Raw genomic sequence first — 12,712 nt, 5'->3', positions numbered from 1 at the left:
GGCATAAAGCTGGCCAGTCTTCCTCACCCTACATGCCTCATACTAGAAACACTGTCCAGCTGTGAGACCCCCAAGCCACGAGGCCCACCATGGAGACCATGGGGAGCTGGGGCATTGCTGTTGGAGGGAAATGAGAATGTCCCTACCAGCTCCACAGTGACCCATGGTAGATGGTGGTAGAGGGCCTGACTTAATTGCTGCGGCCTCTCCTGCCTCACTTCTTCCCTTCAGACTCAGCTTATCCAACCACCTCTGTGTCAGCACAGCCCATCAGATGTCATATGGGAAGCACTTAGGAGCAACTCAGACCTCAGTGAGGTGGCTACCTGCTAAGTATGGAGAAGGCAGTGCAAGTAATGAGGCTGACTTTGGAAATAGAGATAAAAAGCTTGAGACCAAAAATGCAAGATTGCCGCCACAAGGAATGTACTATAACAAATATATGCATTGTCATTAACAAACCCACATGAAGCTCCAAGTACTGCTGTAAATAACCCTTGAGCAATTACAGCGTGTTTTAGGTTCTCAACTACCTTTTAAACCTTACACTTTAGAAATGGACCTAGCCATTTCATCTTTTCTGAATCATGGTTATGAGATGTGATTCCAGTAGATAGCTGTGATAGAGAAGCATTATGGGACACTGTGAGAAAAAAAAATAATTTAAAAGCCAAACAAATTATAAAGACTTTAGGGTACATTTTAGTTATTTATTTAATTATCCTACAGAAAGTAATCCAAACTCCAAGGAAAAATGCAAAGCTATAACATCTCATTAATGCTGAGAATGTAAGGAACCTGGCTAGAAAATGAAATGAATTCTGTAATCCTAACTGCAAAAGTCAGAAAAGTATTTCCAATTTCTAATGCAATAAGATTAAAGAGGCATTTGAGATAAAGCAATGTAAAGGAAGTTGTTGATTTAAAAGCATTTAGGTTATGGTATCTCATTTTTATTACTATTATAGTCCATACTGGTAACAGTTTAGCATGGGTTAATAGGTGTGTTATATTAATTTAATATTAGAACCACGTGGGCAATGGTTTTGAACTGAGATAAAATCTTTAACTCACACTGAAGTATACTATTTGATCAAGTTTGATACAGTTTATATGAAAGCAGTAGAAAAAAGATAAATTAAGAACCTTTTCAAATGTACCTATGTATACAGTACAGAAATAAATAATTTATCAATGATGACAAAAAGGAGAGGTGCCCCAAAAAAGTTACAATATGTGGAATATTTCTTTTTTCCATCTCATGGATGTATTGTAACTGGAAAGAAATGTCAGTGTGGGCCCCTACGATTCTTCAGGCACTATATAGTTATCCTTTCAGTAACTGAAGATATCCTGCACCACATAGATTCACATTTAAAAATCTGATCTCAGGTTTATAAATAATTTCTAATAAGAGCTAATTAGTTTAAAAAATACTAATTAAATCTGTTATTCAGCAATATCAGAATAGAACAGTTACACTTAATAGTTCCTGGGACATATCTTGCATTAAGACGTGTTTTTTATCACTAATTTCAAACAAAGGATGTCTACAGCCACCATCAAGGTAACAGAATGTTGCCATAGTATAAAGTTTATCACATATTAAGAGCTATGCATACAAGAAAAATATTCTTTTGCACTTACATTTTTCACTTATGTATATGGGAGATGCATATTCTAGCCCTGACTGTATTCGACTCACTAATCACACATGGAAAACGTTAACTAATAGGCCTTGCCACAATATATTAGGCAAAAGAAAAGACAAAGAACCTATAATGAGATTTTTTTTACAGTGACCTTCTTGAGCAAAGAACAGACATTTCCAGGAATGCAAAAAAGCAAACCTTTTTGTATGCTTCCTAGTCTATCTCCTACTGTGTCTGTCTGCATTTCTAAACATTTTATTATTCCTCATTCATATATTCAGCAACTGAAGTGTACATGAGCAGAAGTCAGGTCCCTGCTCTGCCCAGAGTAGAAACTTCCTCATCTGCTACTCTGAATATTTACATGTTGTAAATTATTCTAAAGCTATTCTAAACACAGAAAACTAGGTAAAATCTATGTTGCTTTACTTTTGGAGAAAGTGTAAATTTAATATCATTCTCACACAATAATGGAGGATATAATTTTCTTGATGTACAAGCAGCTTCACCCATTTTAAGATAACATTTTTGCTTTCCTGTTCATAGATTTTTTTTCCCTTTCTCTGCATTTTTAATTAAATAAGCATCTGAAAGCTTCTTCACCTACTTTTCTGTACATAGTGCCTTTCAAGCTCTAAGGATAATGAAGCATTTTTCATTTTTATAAAAGTGATTTTTAACTTATTTTACGTACCAGAAGTTTTTATTGTAAAATTGCCTCTATTGAAACTGAAAGTAAACAATCCCCTGTTGATTTTAAATTTATTTTAACTAGCATGGCAGAACTACTGATTTTTAACAAGGTGACATAATACCTGTTGAGCACTACCAATGTCTTGTTCTGCAACCAGGAAGAAAGAGGAGAACCAACTTGTGGCCCCCCATGTAAGTTTTCCATGCTAATGCTGTTGTTTGTTACCATGATGCCACTTTCAGCATTATAGAAGCCAACAGGCTAAGAGAAGCCATGGGTAAGAATTCTCTCTGGAAATACACTTTGAAAAGTTACTTTTGGAGAAAAGTACCACTAACCTTAAAAATGTGAAGTTATTAAAACTAATCAAGTGGCAGCATTTGACTGGTATGTGCACACTATACTAGTTAAAAACACAGAAAATTCAGACAGGTGCATGAGATGTGCATACATATATACACATGAAAATACGTGTATGTGTTTGTATACACTGATGAAAGAGTATCTTGAAATATTAAAAAATACAAAGGCAGACGTAACTGAAGTTACTAACAAGACATAAATTGCTTTAAAACATGCTTTGACATACAAGGATTTTGAGAACTCAGACTGACTCAAAAACACAGAAATGCATTTAACAGATGTTCATCAAGGTAAACCTTTGCAAGATTAATTCATCTGTTAGATGGAGAATATGATTTTCTAAAGCATTAACCTTCAGAAGGAGCACTGGGAGATGGAAAAAATCCTGAACTCTGTCCAACACTGGTCAACAAAATGACAAGGTGATCTGTTACCATTCTCAACTCCTGGACCACATTAACTACTTCATCTTTTAGTTCCCTCACTTCGGAAATGAGAACATCCATCTTTGATGGTCCATGAGAAGAAGGTCCAAGAAGGTAAGAGCCTTTGGGAAGGACCCCAATGGGGAAGGAGTGTTGGAGTGGGAACTGAGTGGGAAGAAAGCAAAAGGGGACAAGTGTCCAGAAGAGGGATATCCAACAAAGGCAGTCAGGAGAAGTAGAGGTACCAACAGCTGCTGGCCAATGAATGGGTGAAGGCAGTCCAGCTGTTTCAGTTTTAATGGTATGCTGGCATCTTGAGTCTTGACTGTTGGTAGAGGTGGGTGAGGTGTAAGAGAGTGAACATGATGAAGAAACTGTAAAATTAAAATCGCTTCATTGTATCTTGACATTCAGTATTTCCAGACACCTGAGCAGAAATCCACATAAATCTCTCCACTTTTATTGTGACCAGCGTGCATTGGTGATAACCCCTGTTTTATTTATTTACAACATACACAGGGTTGTGACACCTACCAGTAAAACAGATCTCAAGGACAAATACTGAAATTGTCTGCAATTATATTAATGTACTTTGTCAAGCTAGCTTTGAGAAGGCAGGCCAGAGGTGCACACGTTGTGCTCTGCTCTTCTGATATTCACGTTTCCCTACGACTCATGGAAAAAGTATCTGATTTACTTACCCGTTAATAGACCAAGATGTTCATCAACAGTTCTTAGCCTATTAGATCTGAAGGTTTTATTAATCCACTGCACTAGCCACTGGGTTTGTTATATTTTTAATAACTTGCTCTTCTCCAAATAGGGATGATGATTTATTTTTTTTATACTGTACAAAATCTTATCCTCCTCAGAATTTCTAAAGTGCTCAGCGAATTTACTCATGCAGCGACTTCCACATATTTCACAAAGTATTACTACACTACTGCAGGAACTCAAAATTTTGTTTAACACAGAAATATGTAAATAATTTAGTAATAGCAACTTGGATAATGGAAGACTGAAAGAGATGTACAACAAAATACTTTTTAGATCTGGATATATTTCCAATTGGTAGAAATGTAAGTAAGACGTGACCCAGACATTATTGAAGCTAATAAGACATTCAACTGGAAAAAAAGAGGTACAAGAGAGAATAAATAACTTTCTCAATATCTGACAACAGACACAGAAATTGAACTCCTAATTGTAATTTTAGGGCTCTATTTCTAAGGAATGCACCATTCTCAGAGATGATTTTTCAATTCCTTAGGCTCTGGGATTTTTGGAGAATGGTTAGTTACTTGGAAGACTAATGGTAGGGAGAAGGTTTGGGAAAATCTTTGCAGTTATGATCCTGTCTATTTGCTCTGCAGGAAAACCTTACACCTTTTAAAAAAAAAAAAAAAATAGAGTCATATTTTAAGTATTTTAACACCGCAAAAGTAATGGCACAGACTAAAGTATCTTCCCACAATGACTGAATGCATGTAAACTCAGAAACGGCATTGTAAATCCACAATAATATCTTTTTAAATCTGTTTTTGAAACTGTTACACATTCTGTTGTGGTTACATATACTTTTAAAATAGTCACAAACTGTTGCGAGCCAAATAAATAAACCTCCAGGACAGTATCATTGCTACATGAGCTTTTCTTTTATTTTCTTCTATAAGGACTTACAATCTGACTTCAATAAAAACAAATAAAAATTTATTTTAATACATAATAATTTTTTATTTTAATTTATTTTACGATTTTTGATACTTTTGTATCAGAGCAATAACATGCATAACAATACTAGAGCATTGGATAGCGAAGCCACCGCTCACAAACCTTTGAGGACTGGCTTTGACAAACCCTATGTCATCAAAAGTTTCCATTTTTCAGATATGCTTACTTATTTCTGCCCAGAATTACCTCTTCAAACAGCCAACTTGCCTAAAATAGACTATAGTCTTGAAATCTTATCAAAACATTTTTGGAAGTGGTATGACAGGAAGATGACAGATAACAGCAAAAAGACAAAGTCTGGAGTTTTACAACTGAAAGCAGGGTGTGTTATGAGGAAAGTTTTATTGTAGCTGGACTAGATTACTTTTTCGTAGTTTCACAAATGCCATATCCTGCCTAAACCACAAGTACTCCCGTAGCCAGGCTTCCACCCCTCGTGATGCATGTTTGCACAGTAGAGAAGCTGTAGAAACTACGAGTATTACTCCAGAATCACTCATACAAAATGACTCCTCTCCTGATGTCTACTTACCTCCTAAACTACATATCTGTTTTTCACAGCAATAAAAGGTTGATCTAACCTGTCCCAACCCACTTCAAATTTTCATCTGTCACATTTTAAATCTCAGTAGATTTCTGTGTTACCCATTAATCTTTGTCCCATCCTCTATATCAAAATAGTTCAACATCCCCTAGATACCTATGAAACTCCTAAATACTTTATTCCAACCCATTTCTGTTATCATTGGTTTATTGTCACTATCTCCAGTGCCAGACTACCACTGTCATCTCATTTCTGCTATTTTAAAAAGGCAGCTAAATGAAGACATGAAAAGCCTTCATGATAAAAGAATCTTTCAAATCTACATCATCTCTGTTTCTATGAAAATACATTACACTTGGGTATGCAGATTAAGAAACTAGATCTATCTCAGTTCAGAAGTTAGAGATTTTTGCACTGTCAGGTTCAAAACAGAGACAATGAAACTGCAATGAATAATGCGTTATTTTTTATATCAACCCTATTGTTGATTTTGTTTCTCCTAGAAAAGTTAAAATTGCATCAGAGTGAAAAAAAATTGCTTATCCTTAAACAAGATACCTGTACATATTCTTAATTGTTGGTCCTGTGTAATGATTCATATTTCTGGTGCTGATGACCTTTGGAGACTGCCTGGATGAACAGTGCCTGTTGGGACTACATGAGCATCCCCTGGTGACACTGGATGAACACAAATGTGATCCCAAATGGCTTCTCTTTTTTTCCCATTTATGCCTAACCTTATATGGCATGTAGCTCTCCGTGGGAGAGAGGAAAGTACTATCAGTGAGCTCTCTGGCATAGAAACCACATCCAAACTTCATTATCTTTGTGCTTGCAGACATAAGGAAAGGGAATATAGGTTTTCACAAATTTCATATCCTGGTAAGACCTCTGTGTCCAAAAGGAGTTTAACACAGATGCATGCCAGTATGAAGATCCTATCAAGCATCTTAACAAACTAGCAGCAAAACAAGTATGTCAGGAGCTGCCATACATGCCTTCCCAGTGAGGCCAGGTACCAAGGACAGGCACTGCAGTCGCTTCCTTACAGTGTTTCTGCAGCAGCAGAACGTAATTGGAGCCAAACAGAAATGGCTAGGGGCAAAAGGCTTGTGCTTCCCCTAGTATAATGGTTTTCAGAGTGGCCAATGGTATATCTGTCCCTCTACAGGAATGAAAGAGTGTCTTCAGGACAGAAAAAATGAAGTCCCTCACAGTGTCTCAAAGACAACCTCTTTGACAGGGATCTGGTAAAATGTCACTAGGCCCAGCAGTGCTAGAGAACAGGATATTCAGGGGTGAGTGTTAACTCTGGGAAGCAAAAATAAAATAAACTGATTCAAGTCTACCTCTTTTATTCTCTCATCTTTTACCTGGTTTATGAAAGATGTATAGAGAGTTAAAGGCTGTTTCAGTTTAGAAGTCTGGCTACCCAGTGTCACAGAAATTAAGTGATGGTTCATTTTAGATCTGCTAAGCAATTTGAACAATAACACTGTTCAGTACTGATAAATGTGACGTAAAGAAGGCTGGTAAAACTGAACAAATCCAGTGTTCACAGACCACAGTTCCTTGTAAGCAAAATGATTCAAGAGCCAAAAAGCAATTGAAATAGTCAGGACCTATCTGTGAAAGGCTGTCTCAGCAGGACTTGGGCTCAGCTCTTCACATGGCACTGACTTTCCTGGAAGACCCTACAGCTCACTCAGCAGCACAAAAGAACTTAATTTCACAATTATGGAGATGCAGAGACTATTTCACCAAGGAATGATGGACTGTTTTCCCCACAACCACAAAACTAATTTATTTGAAAAGCACAAAAATTAGTTGAGGTACAATCCTGTCTTTTACAAAAAAAAATGTAAGAAAGTGTCATGACAAAACAGGTAACAGTCACAGAGGACAATATTTTGCACTAGGGTGAAGATTCTGGCTGGTAGAAATGCTATTTTGCTATCTTAAGTTTGTTTCTGCAAACACATGGGTAAGAGGCTTTTTTTTAATTCAACAGTGAATGCTGCAAACAGCTAGAAATAAGAAAATACTGGAGCATCCATGAGAAAAAAAAAAAATGTAGAAAATAAATCATTAAGAAAAAGACTTGCAGATATTGTGTGAAAGGAACAGCCTAAAGATGAGAACACAGATCAGAAGGCAGACAGAAGCAGATTGGAAGGAGACTGACTGTATCAAAAATCTGAACATAAAAGGCAGCTAAATTAAATACCAATCACATGCTACCTTGCACACAGAGGTGAAAGAGAAAACTTATCAGGTGGGGGAAAAAAAAGCCTAAACCAATACAAAAATTAGGTAAGACCAAAGGGTCAGTCAGTTACTGAAGAAATGAGAGCAATGATGAACAGAGGACAAGGAAAAGGAGGGTAAAGACTAGAGGTAATGGCATATTTTCTTCTCTATTTCACTTTTACATACTGTGCTTCCAAATAGCTGTCACACCTCAGTCATAGGATTCATTAACCAACACTGGTTAAATACATGTGACTTTGAACACATTTTCACATCACAAAGGTCAGAGAAAAGACTACATTGGCACCTAGGTTTATAAAGCATCAAGATAACATGAGGGAAAGTTTTGCCAATTAATTTCACTGTTTTGACAGCCATAACTTTCTCCTCCATAAAACCATGTTCCTTGCTTCTGACAACCCGAAACACAGCAACACTTACCGACACCCTTCAGCATATTAATATAGTCCCACAGAGCTACGTGTGGGCTCTTCAGAAAAGAGCCTATTGGACCTAGTCTGAGTCACACAGTATGGACTAAAGGCACACACAGGAGTCTGTCATGGTAAAATAACAAACGAGTAAACTAGCATTGACTCAACCATAGCATGAAGATGGTTTGGTTTTTACTTGCACTCAACATCCTGCTGGGATAATCACAGCATACACAATATTAAGTACCTCACTTGCCCCACATCTTTTTAAACAATAGATAAGGCAGTCATCATATAGAAAAATTATTATGTGGTTGTTTATACCATATCCTGTTGACTGTTGGTTTTAACTACATTTACAAAACCAGCAAATACACGTACCTAACAGAAAAATAATGATTCTTCTAAAAAGACATCATTTTATGGCAGTAATGGAAAGGCAGATGCAGAGATTTATTGTGTATTTTAATATACTTCAAGGTAAAATGGTCCCATGTTACTCACCTTGATCTCTTTCATGCCATGTCCGACTCCCCGCAGCTGGTGAATTTGGAGAAGGATAAAAGTCTCCTGTTGGGCTTGGCTCCATATTTTCATCTATGGAGATAGTTTTGGGTCTTTTGCTGTTGAAGGAATGTGAGATTTGGCAGTGAATATGATATGCAACTATTAGTGATATATACAGTGTTTGGATTTCAACAAATATTTCAATGCAAAGTAATTCAGGCATACAAAACACAAAAAAGTGAATATTAGAGCTTACATTAACTTACATAGACAATGTTAGTTAACAATATGTAACGTAGGTATGTGTTTGCATTTTTCACAGGATTTAATATTACAGAGATGGCATGATATAAAAGTCCTAAGTGTTCTCAGTCCACCAGCATTTGGCTGAGCAACCAAGAAACCAGCTCCTGTAACCCACCAAAGAAAGTTTGTGTCATGAGGCTGTTAACACTAAGCAGGAATGATGAAAGCAAAACAAAGCACTGGAAAAGTATTAATAATAAAGTCAAAGTAATGAGGAACTTTTCTGAATGTGTTAATAAGGAAAAAAATGTAGTTTTTACTGCATTTCATAAGGTCAAAAGCGTAAGCTTGTCAGAGGTCTAACCTGAAACAAAGACTTTTCATCTTGGACTAGTTTAATTAAAAACAACAAAAGGCCCATATTTCAAGTCACTCTATATATAATGAAGAAGCACTTCAATACAGTGGAGGGAAGTCAAGTTTCCTCATAACAATATATACTGAAGCAGTTATGCTGACTGCCAAAGAAAACCAGGATGAAATTTTTAATAGTAGTTGTATTACTAATATTGTTGTTGTTATTTAGACAACACTGTGAGAATTAATCTATTCATTTCTAAAATGTACTAGGTGAACTGCCAAACTGAAAATACAATGGAATGAAATAAAAGAATCTGAACAAAGTAACTCAGAAGTACCAGGTGCTGGCGGAAGAGCACCCCAGCCTCCTGTCAGCCCTGTTAAATCCTGTCCCACTGTGCACACACTTCCTGACTCACTGGGGTGCAGAAACCCAGGACCGTGAGAGGTCCTATAGTGCTTATGATTTCATAGTACATTGTGCAGTTTCAGAAAACCAAGGAATCCTGGGAGTGTGACAGACAGTACATTGTCTGGGAATCGAAGGAAGGTACAGCAGGTTTTCCACCTCTATGGATCTGCTGGCTGCTCCTGAGGAACAGAACAGAACAGTGTCTTTCTCAGAGCTGGGAGAGGGTAGCTTGTTGAAGCAAGGAAGATATGGGTCTCTCAGACCAAATTGCATGTAGCTAGCACATGGAGACTCTTGAGAAAAAACAGAGAGGCTTTGACTACCTCACATGTTCCTCCTTGTTACCACTGTGCTGGCAAGTGTCCCTTGTAAGGGTAAGGCAGCAACTTTCATGAGCTGGGATGATGCTACAGATAAAGATATCGCCTTGTCTTTATACATCTGTCCTAATGCCTTTCCACAGGAAACAGTATCAAGACAGAGGTTCAAGAGGGAGCCCTCAAAGATGCCTTTTGTCCCTGCAACCATCCATGGCATCAAACCCTGCCAGCAGGTTCTCAGCTGCTATAGCTTTCAGAAACTCAGCAGGAGTTTTAGGATGCATAACTGTTCTCTTGGCAGATGATCCAGCGAGCACTTCAAACCCTGACAAAAGTTACTATTGGGTTTGGTATCAACGATGACGACAGGCAATAATGACACTACTTTAAATTACAAGCTTTGTAACATATATATCTCTACACAGACTATGGTAATGGATGTAAGTTGTCTACCTCACAAAATCAGAGAAAATTCATAAGATAGTTGCCTGTTGACAGTATTTCTGTATTGCTTGTCCTATATTATTCAACTTGGTTTCACTTTAGCACTTATTTCAAATTGTTACCTGCTGGGTGGAGAGGACAAAGACCTCTGTAGATTCACTCCCGAATTCATATCATGGTAATATGGCTGGCTCGGAAGCTCTCCAATTGGGAAGTTCACTCCAGTTCCCTGGGTTATGGGTGCTGAAAAACATATCATCATAAGGAGTTACAGATAATCTTCTACATTTTTAGCCATCCTTTCATCTTTAACACTGGGAAAAACATGTTACTACATGTATCTAATTTTCTGCCTCTCGCAGAAACCAAGTACAGACTAGTTCAATGTTTATGTGCCTAAAAAAAGTGAATTATCTTCCCCAGTCCCTAGAAATCCCTTAGCAGTTGTGCAGACATAATATATTTGTTTTATAACAAATAACCTGGAATCATTAACATGAAAAAGGTAAGATCAACTTTGGTGTAAAGTCAAGCCTTCTGTGGAAGTTTTATAATGAATGAGGCAGGGTTTATAAGGACAGATAGCATTATTTACTAAAGAATGGAAATAACTGGAAAGAACAAATTTGGGGACACAAAAACTTGTTTCCCTTAATGCTAACTCTTTTGTATTAATAATGGCCTTCAATGCTGACAGCTTGTTTTGCTGCCTCCATTTTCTTTCACCCAGTGCCACAGGTATTTTTATATGTACACCTATACACAAACACACACACTCGGCATTATCTTCACCTCCTCACATAGCCTGTGTACTGTATGTCTTGGCATTTCAAGAATAAATTACATGTTACATATTGTGGTGTATTTACCTTTGTTCACTGTTTGTGCATTGTGCATTTTAACTACCTTTGGCACTTAAAAGAATAATTGCATGTTGTGTAATATATCTGAAGGTTTGTATTTTTCCTGACAGTTAAAGTACTACTCAGTTGTGGCTTGAGGTTAAACAAATGCATGGTAAGAAATCCCACAGAAACCACATGCTTTAAAGCTTATTATTGGAAGTATACTGTGTATAGCAGATGCAGAAGGTACAACTCTGTAACACAGCTATAATAGTGATTCTTTTTTTATCTGAATGGCTTAACACTTAAAAATGTATTTAATCACCTGACAAATAAAAGAAAGCTGTATTTTGCTCATCTTCATCCTCCTAAAACAGCAAAACCGTATCTTCAGCAACCACAAAAAGGAATATGTCTTAATTCTGCAGGATGGCAGTGCTCAGTACTTTGCTGAAGGACTCAGCATAATTTTAATTGTTGAATATTAATCTCTGACCACAGAAAATGAAGTGACATATGCACCTTAAGCCTCACTAAGCTTATTAAATTCCTCAAGTATCCTGACCTGGCATGAATTAACTGATGTGCAAAATTTGGACAGACAGTTTTGGAAACTTGTGCCTGACTGGGTTTGTCCTCACCTCATCAGAAAAGAGATTTTCGTGGATCAATCAGTTGTTATAATGTGGGTCTCATCACTACAGACACTTTCAGCTACAACTTTCAAGTATTTCTGTTCACTTCCTAATGAAGTATTAAGATAAATACTTTAGTAGTATTGATACTAAAGAGAGAAAAGAAGTGTTCAGAAAGAAATGGCAAATGAAAATATGCATTAGTTTTATGTGATACTATTATAGTAAATTCTTAAAAATCAACAAAACAGATCTTACTTATGTTCATTTTGTTTTTCTTTCTGCAATAAAAGCTTCACACATCCCTTTATACTTAATTTTTACGCTGCTTTTTTCATTTGTTTAATGTTCATGTGCATAACATTTCTTATGCAAAAACAAGCCAACAGAATTACAAATTACAGGTACAGCCAATGCTACGAGTAAAAGGAAGACAAGCATATAATACATTTAAGTTAATCATCCTTTTTATCCATGCTATGATTTTTGTTTTAACAGCTACAAATTCAAAAACAAACTAAGAGAATAATCAGATTGTTTAGAAAAATCCAGTGAAGTACAGGACAACCTTAAAAAGCTGCAAGCCTAACAAATAGTAGGTTTTGTTACATATAGTAATTTTACTGACATATCAGTCCATGAAGCTGTGCAGAGGGACACATAACAAATTGATTCAATCCTTAAGAATTCATGCAAAAAAAAGAAAACTGCTTGGTTTATTACAAACGCATCCAAGAGGAACTGTAATACTGTGGTCAAAGATATCAAAGTTGTGTGTTATAAGCCTTTCCTATGTATCCTACACCTTGGGAAGGAAAAAAAAAAAGTTCAAGAACAAAACATTCACTTG

At 36.7% G+C, this 12,712-nt stretch overlaps 1 protein-coding gene across 5 annotated transcripts in view; it reads right to left on the bottom strand.

Annotated features, from left to right (window-relative positions):
• Positions 1-12,712, bottom strand: part of NFIB (nuclear factor I B) — a 170,802-nt gene that overhangs the window by 45,132 nt on the left and 112,958 nt on the right. For all 5 annotated transcript variants that reach the window (XM_082074131.1, XM_082074133.1, XM_082074132.1 and 2 more), the window contains exons 5-6: positions 10,505-10,625; positions 8,598-8,716 (exon numbers count right to left, since the gene is read on the bottom strand). In XM_082074131.1, the coding sequence (XP_081930257.1) occupies positions 8,598-8,716; positions 10,505-10,625 (240 nt within the window). The remainder of the gene's footprint in view (positions 1-8,597; positions 8,717-10,504; positions 10,626-12,712) is intronic.

Source organism: Streptopelia decaocto, assembly GCF_964273445.1.
Source record: "Streptopelia decaocto genome assembly, chromosome: Z".
Lineage (NCBI taxonomy): Eukaryota > Metazoa > Chordata > Aves > Columbiformes > Columbidae > Streptopelia > Streptopelia decaocto.
The sequence above is the reverse complement of the archived record's forward strand: the minus strand, read 5'-3'. Positions and strand labels throughout refer to the sequence as shown.